We start from the raw sequence: 25,390 nt of genomic DNA on the forward strand, positions 1-25,390 counted from the left end.
TTTAGGGGGAGGCAGAAAAGATTCTGGGAACCAACAGAGTTTCCCAGTCCCCTCTGCTACCTCAAGAGCTACTACGAACAGCACAGTAATGAATTCATCTCTAAATGAAATATTAAAATACGTGGGAGACGATGTGTCCTCTCTGTCCCTGCTGCATGTACATTTCTGCCACTCTTCCCAGAAAACTAGAGCTAGTTTTCACTCATTTGCATGGCTTAGCCACTGAGAAGCCAGAGCAAGTAAGTGAATTTTGCAGTGGGTATTTCCTTTGTGTTAATGAACTAACAGTTTAAATTTCAGTTATCCTCCGAGACAGATTCCAAAGTAGCTATGGAGGGCGAGCGAGCGGTTCTTCTGTCTGCTCTCCATCTTCCTTGTCATCCTTAATGTTTGGCTCTGAAGGTTTTATATTTTGGTTTTCAAAACACAAATGAAAACCTAAAGGATCAACATAAATAAAACTTTATTTTTAATAATAAAATTAATGTTTCTAGTAAGGAAAAGATAGTATGTCATTCCTTTAGCAGTACAAACAATCTTTTATCCAAAAGAATACATTGGGTTTTATTGTGTCATTTGTCTGAATACAGACTCAGTGGAATATCTAAATGATACCCTGCTCTGAACTCCAAGTTGAAAGTAAGTTTTTATTATACTTGAGGGAAACAATGGGTTCAGCTGCTTATTGCAAGGAGCAATTGCCAAGGGAGAGTTAAACTCAATTACTGTAACCATACTGAATAAAAAATACTGCCAAGAACAAAAATACGCCTGGGTAAAGACAGCCACTGAATAAAAAAAATCGACATAAAGCGTATCAAATATTTATTTATCTGGGCAACAAAGGACTATGATACATTGACAGGCATGGAAACTACTGCCAGCACAACTCAGTACAATACAGCTAGAACTGCTTCCAAAATGGCCAGTGAAAATACAGAATACCAGGTGGTCCCAAATGTTTGAAGTTCTTTGAACAAAAAGGGGGGGGGGGGGAATCCCTAACCCTCGGTTTAAAGACAATACTCATTTATTGCTCAAATGATGCTTTTAAGGGAGGACAGTGGAATAAAATAAACTTTTCTTTTTTCTCCCCACAATACATAGAACGGTTATCAAACCACTCAAGTTAAAAATCTTTCCAGGGTCCAATATCACTTTTTTCTTTCAGTTCAATGAAAAGCTAAATGTAATACTAATTATTTATAAAATTTTATTTTACTTTTTTTATTTGTTCGGCTGTTTCATTGTCGTCTTTAACATGCTACAACAGGGCTAAATTCATGAATACCAGAGGAAAAAAAAAAAATCCCCCAAACCTTGGATTCCTAAATAAGTACCATGAACCACATGAAGAACTAATAGGGAAGATTCAAAACCCACTAAACAAGAGGTAAACGAGATCACCAGATAAATTAAAAAAAAAAAGGCTTAAAACAGACTCACCATATTTACAATTCCCATTAAATTACACATAAATAAATATATACAGAGACGTGAACACTGATTCCCTTATAGAACTGTGAATCGTGTTGCCAGAGAGAGTTCAAGTTGGTCGCTTTACCTTGAAGAGGGAAAACTTCTAGAACTGAAGACAAGACATGGAACTTCGAGTATCTGTGTTCAAGTTTATTCACAATACTGATAAAAATGTCATTAGCCTTTTTTGCCATTTTTTTCTTTCTTTCTTTTTTTTTTAGTATGGCTACGATCTGAAGTATGTAAGAGAAGGTGGTGATTCCGTCCCATGAAGCTCATATAATTTTTTTTTAATTTTTACGTTCTTTTTTCTAAAAAAAAAAGTTTTAAATTTTTTTCGTTGTCGTTGTTGATTTGTTAGTTTAAAAAAAAAAAAAAGGGTTCACAAACTCGGACAGAACTTTTCTTTGCTGGCTTCACGGCCTGTTCTGTTCTCTTAGGCTCCACACGAGGGCAAAGAGGAGTTGGTGCTGATGGAGGAAGTCGGGGCCGGGGCCGGGGCCTGAGACTGCGGGGTCGCCCCGCTCACAGTGGAGCGCTGTCCCCGGCACCCCGAGACTCCGGACCGAAGGCGGTGGCGGCAGCGGCGGCAGCAGCAGCAGCAGTAGCAGCAGTGGGGGGTTGCTGATCCCGGAGCTGTCACCTGCCGGTGGTGATCGGTGGTGGGGGAGGGGCGGTGATGGAGATGGAGATGGCGATGATGGAGATGATGGAGATGATGGCGATGGAGATGGAGTGGGTGGGCGCGCCGGGGCCGGGGCCGGGGAGGCGGCGCGGGCAGGGGGTGGGGCAGGAAGAGCGCCTCACTTTCTGTGTTTCTCCTCTTTGTCACTGCTTTTGGCGCTGCTGTCCGTGTGGCTGTTCGGGTTGTTGCTGAGGTACATTTTGTCCATGGCCTTGAGGGCCTCGGTGAGATAGTTCTGCAGGGCCGTGACCGCGGCGCACACCGCCGGGCTTCCGAAGCCGTGGGAGATGAGGTTGAAGTGGGTCAAGCAGCTCTGGATGCCCGGCTCCAGGATGGGGTTGGGCCTCGAGTTCCCCAGGGGAGATCGGTCCTGAGCCAGCAGGTCGGTGAACTCCTTGCATATCTGTCTGCAGCACAAGTGGAGCGGAGAGAGAGAGAGAGATGAGGCTGGGCAGCCAGCAGCATCCGCAGCAAAGAGAAAACCTTGCTCCCTGCCGTTACCTCTGCCTGGATCACGCCGACACCTGACCTGACCCAGAGCCCCAGAGACAGACTGGGGGGGAGGGGCACATGTTGGGAGACCCAGCCACCTGTCAGAGTCCGCCTAAACATCTCCTGCTCTTTAAACACTTCCACACATGCCTCTCTCTTGTCTTTCTGTGTGTGTGTGTGTCTCTCTCTCACCTCTCAGCTGCACCAAACTTCTAACCCCCTCCTCTCTCGCTCACACCAAGCATCCTAGACGCAAGAAAACATTTCACACGTTAGGAGAGAGACAAAGGTGAGTCAGAGGGGCAAGGAGTCAGAAACGCAAGCATCTCTTCAACAGCCAATAGCATGCACCCAGCAGCTGTCCTGCTCAAAATACTACGGAGCCCCCTCTTCCCTAATCTTCTAGAGACCTAGGCAGCGGTTTGGGGGGATGAACTCTCCACTCATTCACCTTCAGATCAGGGTGGATGTGCACAAGAAAGGCAAAACTTTTCTTGGGATTCTTTTGCCTTTAAAAATAAAAGTCACCAGAAAAAAAAAAAATGTTCCTTGGGGATAAGTCAGAGTGGTTTGGGGAAGAAGAAACAGACATTTCAATCGCCCATTCCACCTCTTTTCCCATACACCAAAAAAAACTGTCTAGGGAAATTGTGAATATGGGTGTGTTTAGGAAGCTAAGAGAAGAGGGAAAAGTTGAAATACGGGCGATGCAGCCTGCACAGGGGAAGCTCAGTCTCTGAATCTGGGAAGCAAGGACTAGGTGGGCCTTCCTGAGGCAGCAGCAGCCTTTGGGTGGGGGGCTGTGAAGGGAGGATGGAGAACAGGAAGCAGTGGCAGGCTACCTCCTCTAAGGCCAGCTGGTGTCCCCAGGACAGAAACTGCCCTGCCTGAGGCCGCTGCCCCTGCTTCCATGCCCTCCTGTGACATCGACTTTGATAATTAAGGGCTTCCAAACAAGCCTTTTAATTTCCAGAAAACATATCAAAACAGTCATTTTCTTTTCACACACCACCTGCAGAAGCCTATTCAGCCCAGGCACCAATGGGAATATAACTTGGGCCATTTTGAAACCTATTTGACATCTCGCCTGTAGGCTAGAACTTGTGGGGTGTGTGTGTGTGTGTGTGTGTGTGTGTGTGTGTGTGTGTGTGTACACAGCACTTTTGAGGAGGATGGAAAGGAAGGCAAGAAATGGGAGAAGGGATTAGGGTTGAAACTAGGACAGCTTCTGGCTTGAACATTTTGCAGGCCATTGCTTAATCCTTGCCCTTGGAGAACATATTGATAAGAGACAAAAACTGATACAGGCAAGTGTGTCACTCCTTTAAGAACTTGGTTCTGAGAATTTGAAAAGAATAGATACATGTATGTGTACAGCTGAATCACTTTGCTGTACACCTGAAACTATCACAACATTGTTAACCAACTATACTCCAATATAAAACACAAGGTTAAAAAAAAAAAAAGAACCTGATTCTGGTCTTTCTGACCAGAAATAGTCGCAAATCCACACTCAGCTTCCATCAAATCCCTACTATACCCCACCCCCATACACGTTAATTTTTTTTAAAAAAATGAGAACGTGTGGTGAAAGAGAGGGGAAAGTGGGAAATACGCACTCACAATCTTCCTTGTATTGCCCCTTTAAAATCAATTATGGTTTATTAGATTGTGTTGTAACTTCAATATTTACAACAGAGCTGATTAACACAAAAGGAAAAGAGGCCAAAAATGAGAGCAAAAATGATTTTGATTTTTGTTTCTCTTGACAGTGAGACACAGAGACCCCGAAGAGGTAATGTCTTACTTTGTAGCCAGGAGCATGTTTTTTCTTGTCACTTGCTCATTGGGATCGGAATGTTGTCGGTTGAGAAATTCAGCTACTGCTTTGGCAGGAAATTCAGTTTCGCACACATACCCAAAGTCCCTGGCGAGGTGGACGGCCTCTCCTGGCAAGAGGTGAGAGGAGGGGGGCGAGGGCAAGAGAATGAAAAAAGTTGGGATCAAAACTGCCTCCCAAAAAAAAAAAAAAAACCTGCCTCCCAACTCCCTTATTTTCTTAACCCAGATGTTGTAGGAAACACACACTACTTGTTTTCCCATTTCAGGCATTTTCTTTCCTTCTCTGTAGGATATGGTGGCTGCACTTCCCAGGGAAAATGGCCACTTAGCCTAGAAGGCCCAGGCGATTGGAAAATATAAAATCCCATCAACTCCCCTCCAGCCTCATCCCCACCCCCGATGACATTCCCCCACCTTCTCTTTCAAAATGTTTCTTGTATTCCAACCTCACACCTATCAACACATTCATAAATGATATTCATAATTACTCCTTGAGCTTTTCTGCAAGGGAACGACTAAGGGTTTACATTTTAACTTTATCGCATATAATTATCTGTTCATCCAAACCGATTAACCAAGAGGATTCGAGGGTCGCTCCACTGAGTCTGCCTGTGTTGTTGATTTTCGAATCTTTGGTTTTAATTTCCTGAACCAGTTGGTTTTTACTGCAGGGCTTCCTGCCATTAGCTCCAGCTCCGGAAGAACGCATGCGCCAATTAGAGCATCAAAGCCCTCTCCGCTGAGCTTGTTTCCATAAAATGGAGCGGATCACAAACAATAACAGTTCTCCAGAAACTGCTTCCCTGCTACAGGACTCAACCCCAAAACCATGCACACTCTCACACTACACCCAAAGCCGCTACTACCATTTTCTCTGCATATAATTGTTTCGGGGTCTGAATGGTGGGTTCCCAATGTACTGGTATTATTTTTAATATAATGCTACTGTAGCTGAGTTTCTGGCACTGAACAATTGCTTATGACTTAACAGTCACATTAGTATCATTTTGGGCACGATTAACGAATGGTTCATAGGGTTTCTCCTCAATTTTATGTTTTTAAATATTTTAAAAATTATTTACAAAGCTAGAACTTGAGTTCAATTATACTATGTCTCCTCAAATACAAGATATAAATAAGATTAAGTGCCTTCTTTAAATATAAATGGTAGTTTTGAAATCTGCGCCATAACTTAAGTGCCTCTCTTTTTCCTGTAAGCATAAGACATTTCCAACGGAGCACAAAGGAAAATGCAAAAGAACGATACATTCATTCCAACACACCCAAACTTAAGCCAATTTAGTATCAGACAAACTTAACAGGGATCTAGAGGAAGTAGGGATGTGACTGCTGTGACTGGATTCTGATGTATCTAGAACAGCGAGTGAGGACAGGGTGAGCCTTTGTTTTGAGGGGTTTAGAAGCGAGTGTGTGTGTGTGTGTGTGTGTGTGTGTGTGTAAAAAGCTGACATGAGACACTTTCTGCAATGCTTATATTTCTTTTTTCTTTTCCTATCCAAATAACTCAAAGTCTAAAATTGCTCACTTTTCTTCCTCTCCAGTAGAGAAGCACAATTAAATGAGAGATAAGGGAGCATATGTTTGGAAAACAAAAACCTAAAAGGGCATATAACCCTGAGCTTTCAGGATGGTCTTAAATCAGGATGCAGGTCAAAGATTCCCAAATTAATTCAGGAAGTAATGGTCACGCATTTCTCAAACGCAGATGTCAGAATAGCTTAAGTGATTTACTGCTGAGCTCTATAAAGGAGACTGGAACTTGAGGAATATGCAGTTCTTAAGTTTTCACATTGTTTAGGTCAGAATTGGGCTAGGGAGGTGTAATTTTGTGGCAGAGGGGAAGAGGAAAGGAGGACAGGAATAAATGCAAATAGTTTTTTGACACGAATTCCGTTCACTTCTGGTTATGTTTTCTGGAAAAATGAAACTGCCCAACTGACAAAATACAGCCAAACATCTGGCCACTGAATATTAGCCATTTTCTCAGAAGAAACTTCCCTTCTCTTTAGCAAGGGAACTCACTTACCCTCCACTAGTGATGTAAGCAGGGTGACATTGGCAGCTTTACGCCTCCCTGCTGGCAGATTTAATCCTATCTTGTCCAGTTTTTCTCTTAAAGATCTTCCTCCATTTTTAGACTTCGCCCTGTTTCACAAATACATGTGAGAAAGGGATTCAGAAAACATTTGGTTGCTCTGCATCACACTGCAGTCATTTTGACAACTTCCTAAAATGTATTTTTAAAAATTAAGGATCCTGGCCCCGAGATATGTAAGGAAGGGAAACCTAGGAAGGAATGGTACAGAAAGAACATAGGCGATAAATGCTTGTTAAACTCTAAAGCACCCCCTGTGTTCAGTTATTACTGCAACTATTGTGGCAGGTTGGAAGGTTCTGATTTCCCAACTCTCTGAAGAAGAACCACAAACAAATAAACACAGCTCTCATCTCTAGGGTGTGAAGTATTTTTGAGTTCAACTGATGACTGTATATTTTCCCTGTTGTTACAATCACACAAATCCCAATGGGGTCTTTAAATTGTCTTTGCAAGATCTGCTGTGAGGTTATTCAGAGTAACCAAAGTTATCATCACTCTTACGTTTCTTTCTCTGGCTTTAGCCCCAGTGGGAAATTCATTTCACCAACTGTTTACATGCCGTGTCACCAGCCTAACTAGAAAAGTCAAAAGTTGATATCAGCCTTTAAAAATTTCCCTTACTTCAGAGACGATGGAGGTGGTTCTAAATAGATGTCTAAATAGACTCCCATAATCAGAAGGTGGTTAAGATAAATTGTTTAAATAAAACAGCAAATTAATTAATTTCAGATTTTATTCCCTACTCAAGTGCTCTTTAATTGTGTGGATTAGATTATACTCCCCTAGGTAAACAGTCTCCAATATTGGGGAGGGGGGAAGGGGGAGAAAAAGGCAGAGGGCGGATTCAGATCTGTGTCAGCGAAAGATTACAAAGGGACAGCAAATGACCGTGAAGGAGGAAGGAAAGAGTGGAATAGCTGATGTTAAACTCTGTAGCCTTTGTATGGGATATACCCATCACAGCAGAACTCTGGGTCTATAAACAGATATATGAATAAATGTCAAAAGAATGAAGTTTTGGTCCACTTTCTCATTAAAAATTAAAAAGGAGAAAAAGTAGAAAATATTATCTGGGAAAGTTCAACGCAAGACCCACCACACACAAAGCTGGGTGGAACCCTAGGAGCAAAAAGCCCAGAGGAGGGACAAACCTGCCCTGAGGGAAGGTGCTTCACCTCGCCGACCCTTAGAAAATCTCATCTACGAAATGAATCATTCCGACCTCGCGCGGGTGAGACAAGAATCCCTGGCCACATATGCAACATGCAATCGTCTGTAGCGAGCACACATAATGCACGTAAACGTGCCTCGCACGCTGCCTGGCACACACGGGGACGCGGTACATCGGAACCATTAGTGCGAGCACCTCGCGCGGGAGGGTCTGCTTCTGGTGACCCGGGGGCGTGGCACGGAGACTCTAGAGAAAACCATTGTCTTCTACTTAAACCCTATTCAAGGGACGGCGGGCTGCAATCGGAGACCCTATATGGAGGTAAGGCAAAGTGAGGCGCCTGAGAGGAAGTTTTCCTAGGCTTGCAAGGTGTGAGCGAGTAGGGAAAAGGCGGGCGCGCGGCGCCCCGCGGCTGCAGCGGCCGGGACTGAGCCCGCGGCGGGGCGAACTGCGCGTGCGCGCGGGGAGGGGGTGGGAGGAGGCAGAGGTCCCATTGAGCGCGCTGCGCCGGCCGACCCGGGCGCGCCCCCGGAACGACGGAGCGCGCGGGAACGCGGCGGAGTGCGCAGGCGCCCGCCGCCTCACCCCGCCCCCAGCTCCCACCCACCGGGTTCTACGCTCTTCTCCCCGCCCCTTTCTTTTCCCGCGAAGGGAGGGCCCTGGCGCGAGGCCCGTCCGCGTCGCCGGCCCGGCGCAGGCGCAATGCTTGGCGGGCAGGGCCTCGCTCGGGCCTCACCTCCGCAGCACTCCGCCCAGCAGCGAAGCGTTGAGACACTCCGGCGGTGAGAGGCGCCGCTGTACTTCCGCCACCGTGACCTTGTACTTCGAGGTGGAGCTGAGGAGTGAGAGACGACCCGGAACTGAACAAAAGACTTCGTTGGGGTTCACGACGCCTCCGAAGAGGTTGTCCTTGTTGATGGGGATGGCGGAGACGGCGTTGCTGTTGGACTTGGACAGGGACACGGGGCCTGCGGAGACAGACGGGGAGGCCGCGTGTGGGCGCCGAGGATCCCTCCCGAGCCCTGCCCGACCCCGGCCCTCGTCCCGGCCCGGGCCGGCTCCCAGGCTTGCGCCGCAACCGCCGCTTTTCTTCCAGCCCTGACAATTCCGTGGCTCCTTCCCCATCTCCTGCCCTAGTCCCTGCTCCATCCCGGTACTGGGGATGGAGCCTGTGCCCCTCGGCGCGTCTCACCGGCGGCCGGGGGGCGGCCCAGCCCCGCCAGCCAGCCCTGTGCTTCTCCCTGGACCCTTGCCATTGAACCGCTGGGGCGCGCTGCCTAGAGATGGTGGTGAACTCGTGACCCTCCCGGCTCTCAGCATCCGAGGGAAGTGGCCCCCAGACGGGGTGCTGGAGCACGGGCTTGGGGTGCAGCGGAGGGGGTGACGTTTGTAAACCGAGAGCAAGCTATGTAGGCTCGGGAGTTTTCGTGGGGCGAGGGGTTTAGCGTTGGGGAAAAACTGCTTCACAGACCTATAATTAAAATCAGCCGAGAGTTTAGATGGCTAAAGCGGCCTGTAAATGAGCACTTCATTCAAGGCACCAAGCCGGGAAGTGGTGGATTCTGTTGTCACACCCCGTCCTTTTGATAAATAGGCCCTTTCCTATGTTTATCTGTGAAAAAGACTCGAGTTTTGGAAATCCATTCCAAGCCCCGTTTTGAACTGGGAGAAAGAAGGATAAACAGGCCTACCATGGAAAACTAGCAGTGTGTTCTTTTGATGAGCAAACAGTTAATAATCTTATGCTTAAGCGTCTTCTTTGGGAAGGGGGGAAGGGGAGGATATGTTCTTGTTAGTTAAAATCATAAGCTCTTCATCGTTGGATCCACCATACTTAGAAGAAAATTCAAGGCCAGCAGAAAGTGTACTAACATGTTACATTTCTAACACCAATATAATTCAGATGCATTCATAACCATTTAAGTACAGTATGCATTTGTATCTTAAAATTCCACATGGAGACATAATAATACATGTATGCATAATAATACATGTATACAGTACTCCTCCCTCTTGATTGGGGATATTTTAGACGTATAGGGAGGTGGGGGGGGCTCTAGGTTTTGGATAGATCACTTGTGACATTAATAGCTCTGGGGAGGCTAATAGAGACAATAGGAGTTAAACGAACTCTTGAGAGATTACTAATAAAAGAGCCAATTATCATGTCGACTTGGAAAGAGCATCTCTTAAGATTTATCCCTTGCACATCTAATTTGACGTGACAAAGACTTCACAGATGCAAAAATGAAACTTTAAACTCGCTAACAATATACTGATTGGGGTTAGAAATGGGAACAGTTTTATATAGCATCGTCCTCTGGTGGTGCCTAGAATCCTGAAATGTAACATTGCCACCATAACAAAAAAAAAAAAAAGCTGCTGTGAATAGCATTTAATCCGGTAAACTTTATTTCTACTCACTAAACACAACACAAATTACAAATCCATCCAAATCACTTGACACTTTTTAAAAACAATTTCTGCTCCAAACATTTATGCTAATAAACCTGACATCTTCAAAAAGCTAATTTTAACCAAAAGCCAAATTTTGTTAACCTAATTCACAAAGTTTAAAAAACCCTTAACAGCTAATGAGAAATTAAAGAACATGAAAGACTTTTTCCCCCTCTGCTAAGGAGTGCTATGTTTTTTTATCATCTGCTCCTATATTAATATTAAATTACTTGCACTGCTTTTAGCATTATACACTTCTTAACACTCATGGCCACTCACGCAATGGATTAACTGAACTGTTAAAACCGTTCCAAAATTGAAATGCCACTTCCAAATCTGTTCAACTATTACACATTTCATGTGTTTGTCCAGATATCATTAAACTAAATTAAATGTTCAAGTCATGAATCAGAACAAAGCTAGCCTGTTGCCATTACTAACATACTGAAAGCCGATCATTTAAGCATTGCTATTCTATGCCTATCTATTCGCTAATTCTGAGCCTTTAGGAAATCCTACTTGGAAAAAAATAAACACAGCTCTGCAAGTTCTTTTAAATAGCACTGTGCCTGTAAGGACATGCTTGGAATGCAGAAGGAAATGGCTTACCTTTCTTAATTACAGTTTGATCTGGGATGTTAATACCCGGGTCTTCTACATGCTGCAACAAAAGGATACACATGGATGTAAATGTATAATCAAAACAAAAGGAAATGAATATTTCGTGCAAGACAGGGGGAGGGGAAGGTGCAGACTCAAAATTCCCCCCTCCCATCTAGTGACATTTATATATAAACATCTCATCTTGGCTCATTGGAATTGGGGGTTTTGCAGCTCAAGACGTTTCACTGTACACCCACGGCCAATTTCTCGTTCCCCAGCAAATAATCCACATTTGAAGGAGCTGGGGGTGGGGAATAAAACTTTCTTTGGAAATTAAACCGAGTTTTGATCTTTCTCACAGTCAGTTCAACCTTTAAAAATACACCTAGCTTTAGTTTGGCGCCTCAGCGGCTTCGGACTTCAGCAATTCCAGCGTGCAGGCAGCAAAAGCCAGAGAAACAATAGAAATGACAGTCGGGAGTAAAAGGGGAGTATTGGAAACGTTTTAGGTGATGTGATAAAGAGCAAACGTATATACACACCTTCACTTATGGATAAATGAAAAAAATTTAAAAAGGACTACTGTCTAAATTGGATATCAGATAGGGATATGAAAATGATAAAAAGAGAAACAAACAAACAAAAATCCTTTGAGGTTTTCCTGTGTCCAGTAGCAGATTTGGATTTGTTAGTGTGGGTTTCTTTTTTCCTTTTTTTTCTTTTTCTACAGATGGATGGGTATACGTGTGTGCTAGAGTGAAAACGTGATTAGAAAGTAAAATGAAATCGTGTTTTCTAATGCAGAAACTGACAGGCAATATAATGTCTGCCTGTGTTTACAAATTAGCACCAGGGCTGCTGAGATAGAAGATTTCACAATCGTTACCAAACACAGGCATTACCATTAAAAAAACTATTACTTCCTTCTCTAGTCTTTGTCCAACAATAATACTGATTCGAACATTTTCCATTCTGTCTTGGATTTATGCTCCTGTTAATTGTGCCTGATCGCAATGATTCCGGGTGGATGGCACTAAGTTGCTTTATTACAGGTTTTATTATACTCAATGCTCTCATTTGTAACTTGCCTAAAGTGCTTCTGGATTTAAGTATAATTAAATTGAGAAATGTTCAGAAATGACTACTGCTGCAGTTCTTGTGTTTTAACTATATGGGGAAATATGATCCCTTTATGCACGCACCCTAAACCCATAAAGTAAATGTAATGTGGCATAATACTTTTATTTGTGTTATTTCTAGACCTTGTCCATACAGGGCAGACTGTTAAGTTTAAAACCCCACTGAGATATTAATGATTAAATAATTTTCACCATCGATTTGATTTTCTTAAATATTTGGCAGTCGTTCTTATTAAAGGTTAACTGTTGCAGCAATGGGAAAATTGAAAACAACCCTTTTCCTGACCCAAATTCCTTTGAAAGAATTTTTTTTCTTAAAAGGTGGGGGAGGGAAAGGGGAAGAGCAGCAACTGGGTTTCCTTGTTTTTATTTGATCTTTTGATGAATTTCTCCTATAGGCCAATCTCACCACGAAGAGTGACTATACCGGTGTCAAGAATTCACACCAGCCACTTCGGAATTTTTGCAAAGTAGAGCAATTCTAATTCACAGTAGTTCCAAAAGCTCGCAACATTATTTTGCAATTCAGATATTTCCAAGGAGCAGACTAGGATAAGGATTCAGAGAATCTTTGGGAAGGGGAACTAAAATGATCACAACTTCCAGGTTTGTTTTTTAATGGCCCTTTTCTCAGCTATTGCTCCTCTCATTTCACTTTCCAAGAAATGCACTGTTCAGTATCAGTTTCTAAAAACATGTATGAAAACACACACACACACAATGCTTACTAAACCCCACATTGGATCAACTGCCTACTTTCCTGCTTTCCATGTTACGCTGCTAAACATAACCAACAAATTTCAGTGATTAACTAGGCCAAATGAGAGATGTAATAAATTTTCTATTTTCCTATGTAACTTAAATAATGTTTTAAATTCACCGAGCAAGCAGGTAAGTTCATCTGACCATTTTCTTTGCAATCTAATGCAGTAATCATTAAACTGTCAACGGACATATTGCTGCAATATTTGATGCAGTAATTTGAAATAGCATTTTAGCAAAAATCACATCCAGATACATTTCCTCTCCAAAGAAAAGCAGCATTAACAGAGCCTTTACAGCTTTAATAAAATTATTGGCTTGCTCTAATTCCATTTCAGGAAGGTTGTGAGCAAACCATAAATATGTAGAATTGAAGCAAGAGATGCTGGTTTAAATTTAATTTCATAAAGTATTTTCAAATTAGCAGCAGCCTGGTTTGCATTGTAAACAGTAAATGCGTTAATACCATGCTTATTTAGAAATCATTTCAAACTGCATTTATTGATAACTGAATTAGAACTCAAAGAATGCATTGCCCGATCGTCTCAAAACATTCATTTAATATGGGGGTGTAGCGGGTTCTGAAAGGCGTTGGGAACCCAGTTAATGATTTATGAGGTCAGCACTTAGCACCCCTAGGAGGAGAAAAAGGCTGCATTCAATGTCCTCCTCCTCGGACTTGCTACTTACTATTCTTTAATCAGGGTAGGGTATACACATAACTTTCAGATATCACTAGCACTCATAAAATCCGGTAAAAATTATTTTCCTAGTGTGTCTTTCACACTTTCTTTTAAATGGCCAGGGCATTTCAACGAGCGCTTTTGGTTGACTCTAACATGTTTTTCAGGACAGGGAGAAATCCCCACGACAGACACAGTGGTGGAATTAGATCCTCTCCCCGTCGAAACAGTTTACTGTCGTCGAGAGGGGAAGGTACCGTCAACGGTGACATTCGTCTAATTTCTCAATGGTAATATGCAGGCATTGTTTGAAGGAGCTCCAGGAGCCATTGTTCTAGGGGCAGGACCCTCAAGTACAATTCTTTTCCATTTTTTTAAGGCGGCTGTCTCAGTGGGTCCTTAAGTGTCCACCCGAAAAACCAAAAGGAGATTTCGAGAAAGTAAACGCCGGGCAGGAAAGCCCGGGCCCCCCGGGCTGCACGTTCCGGGCGTTTTCTCGCGGGTGGGTGAGGAGGGTCTGCGTTTTCTCTCCCGCCGCCCGCGGGGCCTCTTACCGGAACGTCCTCGATGGCGTGAGGTAAGGAGTGGATCGGGAGGTCTCCGAGTCCTGAGCCAAGCCCATGGGGGCCGTGCAGGAGGTCCTCGTGCCGCCGGTAGTCCCTGCGGGGATCCAGGCCCGACAGCTGGTGGGGCAGCCCCCGGTGCGCGTGCAGGAGCCCAGACTCCTGGCTCTGCCTCTGGCCGGGCCAGCCCGGGTGCTGCGGCTGCGGCTGGGCGTGCAGTGGGTTCAGGCTGTAGGGGTCGTTGACGTGGGAGTAAGGGTCTTGCGACTGGGGGTAGATAGGCTGGTAGGGCGGGGGGAAGTAGGGGGGCTGGAAGTCGGCATTGGGGGTGTGGGACAGCGGCGGGGCGCTCGTGTAGGGAGATTGACCTACAGTGCCCAGTTGGGGCAACCGTGCCGTCCCGTTGCTGGTGCCGTCGTGACGGTCCTGGAAGAGAGCGAGGGCAAGGGCAGAGAACAAGAAATCAGGCGTCGAGTTACAGCTGCCACACTGAGTGCACGGCTCAGGGCTGCGTGGGAAACGGCCCGTCCCCGTCCGTAGGCCGCCGCGAGAAAGGAGCCCTAGGCGGTTCTTTTCAGAAAATACTCCGGGAGTGAAAAGGGCCCTTCCCCAAACGCAGGGAATTCGACTGTGCCAGTGAGGGGGCATAAGAGACTCTCCTTAGGCGCTTCTTTCAAAGGGGGGAAAAGGCGAAAAAGGGCCTCCCGGAACACAGCCCGTTAAGCTGCGGAGTGGAACCTCCCTTACGCAAAATTAAAATTCCTACTAAATATTAAACAGCAGAAGCGGCCTTTTCTCTGTCCCTGCATTTGAACCTGCCTGCCACTGCGTTATTGTTTACCCTGTTCCATTTATGTGGAGGAAAACAGTCAAACCCATTCAAAGGCTATTACCATTTCATGACTATTTAAATAGAGCATATTTCGTAGAGGGCTGTAAGGAAAGCCCACGTTTAAGTTACCAGCTTAAAGAAGGTCTTAGCTGCGGGATGGGGGTCTGTCTTATCCGCTTCCTCAGTTAGGAGCCTTTTTCTGGACAGGGTCGATTTGTGATAGAGACGGGGAGAGAGGGACGTCAAGCCAAGGTTTAAAATGGAAAGATCCAGCCTTGTCTTGGGTTTAAAAGAGAGAGGTGCACCCCGGGGCGGAGGCCCCCGCCCCTTCCACCCCAGCCCCAAAGGGCAGAAGAAACGCCTGACTTGGGTTCCTCTATTGCAATTCGCTTGCAAAACAAGCGAACAGAGTTGATTGCAGGCAATGCGAGCCCTCGGAGGTACAGCCCCGGACCCCGAGGGGAAGAAGGGGCACACCGGGCAGCATTTTTCCTGTAGCCGGATTAAGCATCAAATGTTGAGAACAGCTCGGGAACACGTGAAGAGGCGAGGAAATAAAGACAAACGTGGCAAGAAACACGCCTTGGGAAGTAGCAGCGAGGTAGGGCTGCGCGCCGGGAGAGGTCGAGCGGGGGATGGGGGGTACAGCATTCGGCTGAAGGATGGAAGAGAGGGAGAGATACGAGGAGCGAGGGCAATGCAAACGGAAAGGGGGTGCCCTGAAGGAAAGCCGGGCGAGGAGGACGGGCCGCTCCGCAGCCCCAGGTTCTCCAGAGTAAAATTCCTAAGGAAACAGGGATGGGGGTGGGGATGGGACTCACCATAGCTGAAAAACTGTGAACTAACATCTGCGAAGAGTCTGGGGTAACGAGTCAGGGTGGAAAACAACAAGCAAGCCCGGAGAGCCCGGCTGCCCCGCTGCCCGAGCGCGCCCCACACAAAAGGCGCCGAGAGCCCCGCGCCACCCGGGACTCCGGTCACGGCGCCGCCGCTCCCCCGAGCGCTGGAGCCCCGCTCTGGTCCATCCGAACTTGAACCACCGATTCGAGCGGCGCCTTCAGCTGGTCGAACCCACGGTCTCTATCCTGCCGTGAGCGGGTAGGATTCAAAGTTCCTTAAAAAATGAAAAACCTCAAAAAGGCAAAAAGCAAGAAGTGTGTGTGTGTGTGTCTGTGCGTGTGTCTGTGTGTGCGCGCGCGCGCGCGTGTTCCTTAATCCGTGTCTCCCCCTCTTTTCTTAGCGGCGGCTTCGCTTGAGCTTCTAATAACCGCGCTGGGCAGCGTTCCTGGAGCCTGCTAATAGCAGATATTCATGACTATTAATATTACACGAATACTTAATAAGGGAAGAATGCCTGGAAATCGAGCGTGAAGCGGAGAGGCAACTCGCGCCGGAGCCGGCTCTCAATGCAGTCCATTGACGGGAGCTTCAGTGTAGCAAATCGGAGGAGGGGAGAGGGAGCGCGAGAGACAAAAAGCGGGCGAGAGAGGGAGCGGGCGAGCGCGCGGGGGGCCGCGGCGCGGCGGCTGGCGAATCACAGGGAAGGGGCAACATTTTAAAAGGTTGCAGGGCAAGCAAAAGTGAAAGAGAAAGAGGGAGAGAGGGAGACCGAGGGCGAGCGCGCAGAAAGGGAGAATGTGTCTGCGTGCGTGTGTGAGAAAGAAAGTGTGGGCGCGAGAGAGGAGCACGGAGTGGGGAGAGGGGAGGGCGGGAAGGAGGGAGAGCCCTAGAGGAGGAAGGGAGGGGGGAGGGGGAGGAGGCCGAACCGGCGCGCACGGAGGGGGAGGCCGCGGGGGAGGGGGAGGGGAGAGGAAGCGAGCGAGGACAATCAGACCTAAAAGGCTGGGGCAGACCTCGGGATGCCGCGGGGGCCGCGCGTCGCGGCCGGGAGCTGCCGGGGCCCGCGTCCGGGCGTTCGTCTGGCTCTCGGCGCCCGAGCTGCTTCCCGGGCGCCTCCGGCCGCGGGCTTCTCCGCTCCGCAGCCGGGCCTGGGGCTCGGGGTTCGGCCGGCCGCCCCCGCGCTGCTCTTCCATGGCCCGGCACCCCGCCCGGGCCCGGCCCTCGCCCGGGCCGCCGCTCGAGCTTCCCGCGGACTCCCGGGGCTGGACACTCCGCGGCGGCGGGGGCCCTGCCCTCGGCTCTCCGGGGCCGGGGCTCGCGGAGGGGGAGCCGGGACGCCGCCCGGGGCGCGCAGAGGCGCAAGACGGCCCAGCCCCGGCGCCGCTGGCACCGGCTCCCGGCTCCCGGCGCAAACCCGTCTGACTGGCTGGGCCACTCCCGCCCGAGGCCCCCCGCCCCCCCGGATGACACGGCTCGCTCTCCCCCAGCCGCCGCTGCCAGTCTGTCCGCCGGGGTGTCGGAACAAGCGGCACCTCGCCTCCTGCGTGTCCCTGCAGAGCCCGACATAATTAGACAGCCCCAAGCCGGCTCGGAAACCCGAAATCCCTGCTCCGGCGCTCGCCCACCGCAAAGTTGTTGAAACAGCCTTCGCTCTATTTATCCTCCTCTCCCTCCTCTCGCTTCTCATCTGTTTTTGTCTCACTCACACGCACATGCACACGCGGCCCCACAGGGTCCCTCTCTGGGGGTGCAAGTGCATCGCCTCCCACCTGGGTCCCACGGGCAGCTCGCGCCGCGCGGAGCTTCGGACCCCGCCCGCCGGGGGTTTCGGCCTCCGAGAAGGTGATTGCCCGAGCCCAAGGCCACAGCCCGGATACGACAATCCACCCTGGGAGGCTTAGGGGCTCAGTGTCACCCTGACCAGCTCGGAAAGGGCCCCCCAGCCCTGAAAACAAAGCGACTGGCCCGACATGGAGTCTCTGCGCCCGCACCGCGCACGACACGAGTCCCCAGATAAGCACCCGTCCCCTTGGGAAGTCACCTCGTGCCCCGGGGGAGGGGGGAGGGGAAAAAGGAGGACCCGGGAAACGGGAAAGATTTAAAATACTCTACAGAAAGGAGAGGAGGAAGGGGACGGGTGACACATCGTTCACATAGCCCAGGTTCTGATTTCAAGTGAAGACCCCGCCGCTGCGCCCACACAGACAGCTTGACATTCCCAGCTCCACATGCCAAAAAGAAAGAAAGAAAGAAAAGAGGAAAGAAAAACTAGCAAAAGCCGGGACTGCCACTTATTATTTACTTAGGTAATCTCTCCGGTCGCGGCCCCCTCCCCTCCCCCTCCCGTGACTCATCGGCTCTTTTTAGCGGGGAGTTGCAAGGGGGTTGGGACAGCGGCCGCCAGGCCCTTTCCCAGCGCCTCCCGCCGGCCGGCCGGTAGTCCTGGGGCTTCCCCGGCTGCCCCAAGAAGGCGAGCTCCGGGAATCATGGCTTTTAAAATGGGCTCCAGTGCGGCGCGCTCTACCGGCCGGGCGGGCTCCCCGCACCGGAGGCTGCGGCAGCCCCGCCAGGATTCCCACGGTCACGCAGCCGAGTGCCCGGCGGTTGTGTAGGGAGCCGGCGGCCAGCCGGCTCCACCCGGTGCCGCCTCCCATCCCCACCCCAGGGCTGCGCCCACCAAGTAGCTCAGAGAGAGAAACTGCCTAGAACTTCCTGAATAACATAGTGTACCTGGAGGAGCCCCGCAGCACTTTGGGAGATGAGTGTTCCCAAACTGAACCCGCTCACTGGGAGGTGCAGCCCAGCTGAGAGCGAAGTGCGCGGGGGGGCCCCTTCTCCAAATAGAAAAGAGCCTTTCGAGAAAAGTCGGGTGGGGGGATGGTAGGAAGGAAGGAAAGAATGAATACATAAAAGAAGGAATATTAAAGATCAGAGACAAAGTTAAAGAGGGGAAAGGGTTTTCTCGTTCCTTTCTTTTCCTGGTGACTTGGGCCCTCAGAATCTCGTTGGAGAGACACGCAGAGTGCACGGACGCGTGCCCAATTGCCAGCAATTGCTTCGAAAACCCAGCTTGTCTCTCTTCGCTCTACTCTTAGGCACAGTCAAAACCGGTCAGGAGGAAAAGGGGGAAGTGGGACAGGGGCTCCGATGGAGGGAAATGAAAGAAGGGAACGTCCTCATCCTCCCTCTGCAGCCTCTCCCCTGCTCTCTTTGGGCGAATCGGAGAGGCGGGCGCTGCGCTGGGGAAAGTTTGTCTCACCCGCACCTCGCAGCGGGCTTCGAGGAGGGGAGGAGACGCGGGAAGTACAGCTCCGCGCCTGCGGCCGCGAGGACAACTGAGCTAGCGCCGCGCTTACCTCGCAGTCCTCGTACTTGATATTATCCGTCAGTTTCCAAAGCATTTTCATGGATCGGCGTGAATGGATTTGCCCCCTCTCCGCCTCGCACCCAAGTGGAGCTACTCTCTGGGTAAGCCCAAAGTGCCGGCTGCGGGCGGCGAGCGCCGGAGGAGGAGGAGGAGGGCGAGGAAGAGGGGAGGAGGGCGCAGAGGAGGCGGCGAGAAGGGAAAGAGCTCCCGTGTGCGCTCGGAGATCTCCCTCTAATGGTAGAAACTTTTCCCTTTTCCTGCTCTTTACCAACAGCCTAATCGCCTCATTAGCATATCAACAATAGTCCAATTGCTCGCCAGCACCACAATCTGCCGCCGGCCGCTCCGACCCAGGTATAAAGGCCTCTCCAAGCCGCAAACCTGCTCCTAGAGCGCGCTCCTGCCGGGGAGCCCACGAAATCTCCCTTGAGCCCCGCCGCGCGGCCCTGCCCCGGCGCCCCCGCCCCCATGCCACTCTTCTCTCTCCTCTCCTCTGCTCTCTTCTCCGTCTCCTCCTCGCCGGAGACGACCCGGCAAAAGCCCGGCACCGCGCAGGGTCCGAGCGACCGCGCCGGGGCCCAGCTTTCGGCACCTCTCCCTCATCCCTGCCTCCACCAGCGGCTCTGTCCTTTCGGCTCCGTCCAATCTTATTAGAAATTACTATCCCTTTCGCAATCAGATGTAACCACCAAACGAAGACCGGCGAAGTCACGTCAGGATTTTTGCCCAACAAGAGATCGCCTCCGCTCCCCGGCAGCTGACACCTCCGGCCGCGGCGCCCTGGGACTTTTACTGGCTTCGCGCTTCCCAGCCCACCCCACCCCCCCAGGTTGGAGATTTTGCCAGACGGCTTCAGTCGCCCGGCTGGGGTTTGGGATCCTTTAATTGCCGCGTGTAAAATAAAAAGTGTACCCTGAAGAGGTTACTTGACAGCTGCAGGGGTTAAATGATTTTCCTCTCATTTGTATGAAGCTAGGGCCGACTGATAATTCAGCGTGGTATTTGGGCTACGGGCTTCCTGGGTGCAGTGTGGACGGGAATACGGAACTCCTATAGAGACTCACAGTCGCTTCTGGAGTTGAGCCGAAATACCGACATGTGTGCGCCGTGTCATGCATGCATCAAAATAAATCGCAGGGAACCAACCCTTCGCTGTGCTAATCTGCTCCAGTTTTCCCAAGATTCCCCTTTTTAATTAAAGCAGGGAGAGTTCCTTCATGATTTGGTGCTGTTACTAACGCGGGCGCTTTCGCGGCTCAGTGCCCGGCTGGCGCGGAACCCGGAGGCCCGGGAGCCACCCCCGTCGTCCAGGTCCGCCAGTCTCGGCTCTCCCGGTCCACACGGGGGCCTGCTCGCCCCACCGGGGCTCTGTAATTTTTTCTTCTGTGAAACAGAGGTTTTCTTTTAAAGAAAGAGAGACCAAAAAAAAAAAAAAAAGACGTGATGCGATCCTTGGAAATACAGAGTAATTAATTTATCTGGCCGAGCTTCCTCGTTTGTCCTAGGTCAAACCCTCCTTTCTCCCTCTCGAATGCGGCAAATCCCCAACAACAGTAGGTCTCGCCTCAGAGTTGCTCTAGGAACGACCTCTGATGCCATCTGGGCCTGTTGCTTGCAAATCTCCCAGCCTCCCGGGTCTCACGGTGCGTCCTCGCCGTGAGGGTAGAGGCTGTCGCGAATGCGAGCGTTGCCTAACAGGTGGAAGGAAGGCGAGAGGAGGGGGACTCGCTCCCCCCCCCCCCGCCCCCAGCCGCCGAAGGGCAACTCTCCCTCCAGACGACCGCAGCCAATTCCCCAAGCCCGGCAGAGTAGGCCAGAAGCCGCCCCCTCCGAAAGTTAGGGAGAAGACCAGAGCCGCAAGGGGGGTAGAGAGCCGGAGGGGCTCCCTCCGACGCCCTGGGCGCTCCCCTGCACGCCCGGTCCCCGCCTGCGCAAGGCGGCACAGGCCCCTGGCTGAACCCAGCTCCAGGCTCGGCGCCGCGCTCCGCCCGCAAAAATGGTCAACTTCCAGCGCGAGCGCCACGCACCCTGCGGGCTGGCCTGGGGCCGCCGCCCAACGCGGCGGCTGGAATTCGGGGGGTGGGCCGCCCGGGGGACCGACACCCTCCCAGCCGCGGCCGCAGCCCCAGAGCGCGATCTGTAGGCCAAAGCCTAGGCCCGGGAGCAGGGGATCTTACATCCCCAAAACGTCGCCACGGTGTGCTTGGGGGAAATCTAGGTTTCGCTTTCTTTCTATCTGTGGGCTGGGGAAGGCATTTCAGGGCCTTCATCCTTTCCACCTTCCCCCCTTGCTGACCCGAACCCCGCAGATCTCCGGCTCCACACCCGCCAGGGCTGCTAAACTGTTGTTGTTTTCCCGCCGAGGGCGCCTTTGAGGTGCAGATTGGGGCCTGCGGGCTCCGCGCCGCCGCCCGCGTTAGGAGCGCTGAAGAAAGGCCCGAGCAAGCGCCCCGGTCGCCCCTGGAGCCAGCGGAGCCGCGGTAGTGTGTGAGCGTCATTACCACGACAAGTCGCTTCATTGCATGTCAATGCTCCGGCCTCGCCGGGACCCCAGGACAGCAGCGCCAGGCCTGGGGGCAGGAGTCGGGGGTCCAGGCCTGATAGGGGGGCGTGGAGAGGGCGTTGGGAGAAGAGTGAGTATCTGTGTGAGAGACAGAGACACCGAGAGAGACAGAGAGACAACGAGGGAAGGAGAAAGACTCCATTTTCACCAGCTGTTGCCACCCAGTGGGCCCAGGAGCCCAACAGGCAAAAGCCGGAGGAGCCGGCCTCTCCAGGCCCCAAATCCGCGTGCCCCACCCGAGATCCCGGCTTCCCACCGCTAGCCAAACTGTGAACCCACGGGAGCCAGGCCCAGACTTCACTCCTGTCCCCTTCAGGCTGGAATCTTGCTGCTTCCGAACCTCAGTCGAACCCACTGGAGGCCCAGACCCTGGCGGAGCCTGCACTGCGGGCGTTTTCTCACGCTGAGGAATTCTGCAGCCAAGTTCTCCCGGCTTGAGGGGAAAACCAAAAGCCCTCCGTCAAGGAGTCCCCCAGTCTTCCCCTCCAGAGAAGAGAATGAAGAAGGGCCCTGAGATCCACCGGGGCAAGGGAGGGAAAGGTGTGAATGCCCCAGATTTGAGTTTGGTGTGGGGTTTGCACCCTTAAACCACAAAGTCTAACTCTGGAGATGAAATTGCATTTATTTAGGTTTAATTGGGAGGAGAGGTCTAAAAGAGCTCATGGCTGATTAAAAGAATAAGTGCAATGAAAGAAATAAATACTGCAAGATGACTTCCTTTCCCCAACTCCAGAGAATGTAGGGAAGACGGGACTTCTCTGAACTTTACTTCTGATGGCCGAAATCTGAAACAAGCCGAAGAACTCGCCCCGGAAAGAGCAGGGCCTCAAATTTTCTTTGAGAGGATCGGGGGTTTGGTTCAAATCGGCCTGCGGGCTTTTAGGCACATAGACTCTCGCCCTAACCAGGCCTCCGCTTGGCTAGGGCGAAAAGAAGGCCCCGCGGTTCCCATTATGAAATCGGCGACAGGGGAGAGGCTGCTATGCTCACCAACCTGGCCAGAGCCGCCCTGGTTCCCTTAGGGGAAACGTCCGGAACGTAAAAGGAGAGAGCGCTGGATGCAGGTTCCCGCGGCCGGGGTCGGGCCCGGGGCTCAGGGGAGAGCAGTGTCTGGAGCCTAGCTGGCCTTGCGGTGCCCGCGGCCTAGCAGGGCCAAGTTCGGGAGGCGTTGGTTTCGACCAGTTCTAGGCCTTCTGCCTCATCACTCGCCACTTACCGCCCCCGTCTAGGCACCCCAACCCGTAGCCCAAGCGGTGAAAAGTGGCTTCGGGAAGAAGACGGAGCGAGAAGCTCAACTTTGCGCAAACTCTTTTGAGCATTCCCCAAAAGAACGTGCTCGCCGGCGCGACCCGTCCAGCCGGACCCCTTTCTATTCTCCACGATCCCTTGTGGTCCCCCAAACGTGGAGACGCGGAGAGAGACAGGTGCACTGGAACCCCATCTCACGCGCCGCCCTGGGGTCTAGGGCGAGATCGGAGGCGTAGCGAGCAGGGAACCTTCCTGGCGGCGCACCGCACGCCCGCCTGCGCCCTGCCCCCGCCTGAATTAGTCATCTACCCCAGTTTCTACTGGCGGCGGGCGGGGGGTGGCGTCCGTAGCGCAAAGCACTGGTGACCCCCGGGGCCACCTGTGGAGCGTGCGCCGGACTCTCCCCAGCACCGGGCAGGCCGGTGGCGCGCGTGGCCCCCAGCGCCGCGGCCGCCGCCTGCGCCCGTTTTCCTGCCCTCTTTCTCTCCTGGGAACGCTCCTGGGCGCTGCCAGGCGCGCCTCACCTACGACGCTGCAGCCCTGGGCCGCAGCTCTTCCTCTCCGCCTCCCCCCGCCCGGCCCCCTCCCCCGCTCCACCCCCGCCCACCTCAGCCCCGGCCAAGGCAAACCCCCGTACCTGCCAGTCCCCCATTTTGGCAAGTATGGACATCGCGGCTCGGCGCTCCTGGCGACGGGTCCCCGCCGGGCATGGGCTGTAGGGCTCGGCCGGGCCCGCTCCCTGGAATCGCTTAGGCAAATCCTCCTTTTTTACCTGCTCACCAACATCTCACCTGGTCATAAAGAGCTGGGTTGCTACCTGCCGACGCATGCGCGCTAGCCCAGGAATTCACTCCGCCAGCCCTAGTCCCAGCGCCTCGCAGAGCTGACCTGGGAAGTGATGGATTTATAGCCGCGGCAATCTCGCCATCAGCTCCAGCTTTTCCCAGCAGCCCCAACCCGCTTTCCCGGTCAATCCCTAGCCGAAGAACCCAGGCAGACTGCCTGCTGGAGTGTGCTGGGAGCGACGCGAGTGTGACTTGGTGTGTTTTCGCACTCGAGCCATGGGGGCATCTACACGCTCTTCCCTTGGCTCTCTTCCCCTTCGGAACTTTGGGGCTGGGAGAATCTCCAGCCCTTGGGGGGGGGGGGAGGGCAAGGCCCGGAGACTGGGTCAGAACCGATAGGTGCCGCGCACCTGGATGCATGCGGTGAAGCCATATCTCCGGTCCAGGCCTCCCCGCCGGCCTGCGAGGTTCAACCTCGCGGATTCGAGTCTGCAACCCCCAGGGCTGCTTCAGCGTCGGATCTCAGATCAAAGTGTTTCCCAGTAGGTGAAGACATTCACGATTCTGTTTCATTTCTGACTTCTAGGTTTCGTCTCCTCCCTCCGCAGAGAGTCAAACACGCGTGCACACATACACGCGCACACACACTTGCACACGCATACACTCACACTTCTATTTAAGGTCCGCCCTCTCTTCTCACTTTCACGACTCCCCGCCCCGCCCCCATTCCTCTGTGGCTTCCCGGCTCTGTATCTTTTCCACTAAAACTTTTTAAAGGGAGAAAGGGGCATCGGTGGCTCCGGGATGGTCAGCTGAGGTTTGGGCTGGGGGTGGAGGTTGCTTTCCCATTACAGATGAGATCACCTAAATGATTTCACCGCTGCTCTAATTAGAAGGGAGCTTCACGAGAAGCCACCGGACTTGGGGCTCCCGAGGAGCTCACCTCCGTAGGAGCCACACCTGGCCGGGAGGGAAGGGAGGGTCAGGAGCTCAGCCTCGGACCCCGCTGGCGCTGCAACTGCGCCAGCCCCAGTCCGGCAGCCACCAGCCCAGGGCTTGGGCCAGGGACTCCTGGGACAGGCCCAGTTACTCTGCCAGGCTGCCGTCACGGGCACTGCGAGAGGAACAAAGAACCGGTTTCAAATCATCTCTGACTCCTCAGGCAAATGTGTGCAAAAGGCCAGCTCCACGCTGAGGAGTGGAGAAGACTTGTCCCCGCACCAAAGCCTCCTCTTTCTAATCCCGCGCAAGAGCCTCTATCCCTGGTGGCCGGCCCAGATGGCCTTGCACCCTCCCGGCCTTCTCAGGGGCGGTGTGGTGGTGTCTCTCGGAGTTCCTGTGTCGCCTGGGCATATTAATCGTGCCTGGGCTGTGGGACTCTCGTCCCGGTGCCGATTCTCTGGTTGATTGGAAACTTTCTTGGACCTGCCTTAGAACCTTGCTCAACAAGTGTGGGTTTTGTTTGCAGGTGTTTTGTTTTGTTTTGTATTTTTCCTTGCGAATTTTAAATACCTTAAATTATGGCGTTTTTAACCCATTCCTGCCTATATTTAACTTCTCCGGCTTTTTCTAGCTCTCGAAATAGTTTGGGGGAAGCCGAGTTCTCCAGAGCGCCGGACACACGCGTAGGACCCGCCTGTAGCTCTGCGAGACTCCGGCGGGAGGTGCTGTGCTGCCTTAGAAACGAGCGCGGTTTCAGGCCCCGGCAGCCTGGCTTCTCCCTCTTACGGGTGCGAGAGCCGGAGGGACCTGGGACCCGG

At 51.6% G+C, this 25,390-nt stretch overlaps 1 protein-coding gene across 3 annotated transcripts; it reads right to left on the reverse strand.

Annotated features, from left to right (window-relative positions):
- Positions 1 to 2,282: 2,282 nt before the first annotated feature.
- Positions 2,283 to 23,515, reverse strand: TFAP2A (transcription factor AP-2 alpha; the record flags this gene model as incomplete). 3 transcript variants are annotated; one of them, XM_082663624.1, is made up of 7 exons in its annotated part: positions 2,283 to 2,571; positions 4,464 to 4,605; positions 6,546 to 6,664; positions 8,525 to 8,756; positions 10,855 to 10,906; positions 13,987 to 14,421; positions 23,483 to 23,515. In XM_082663624.1, the coding sequence occupies 7 exons, from the start codon at positions 23,513 to 23,515 to the stop codon at positions 2,283 to 2,285; spliced, it is 1,302 nt and encodes a 433-aa protein (XP_082519750.1). The 3 variants fall into 3 exon arrangements, with proteins under 3 accessions (XP_082519750.1, XP_082519749.1, XP_082519751.1); XM_082663623.1 differs by lacking the exon at positions 23,483 to 23,515 and adding an exon at positions 19,024 to 19,074; XM_082663625.1 differs by lacking the exon at positions 23,483 to 23,515 and adding an exon at positions 15,649 to 15,675.
- Positions 23,516 to 25,390: the final 1,875 nt, after the last annotated feature.

Source organism: Grampus griseus (genome assembly GCF_964374135.1).
Source record: "Grampus griseus genome assembly, chromosome: 10".
NCBI classification, from domain to species: domain Eukaryota; kingdom Metazoa; phylum Chordata; class Mammalia; order Artiodactyla; family Delphinidae; genus Grampus; species Grampus griseus.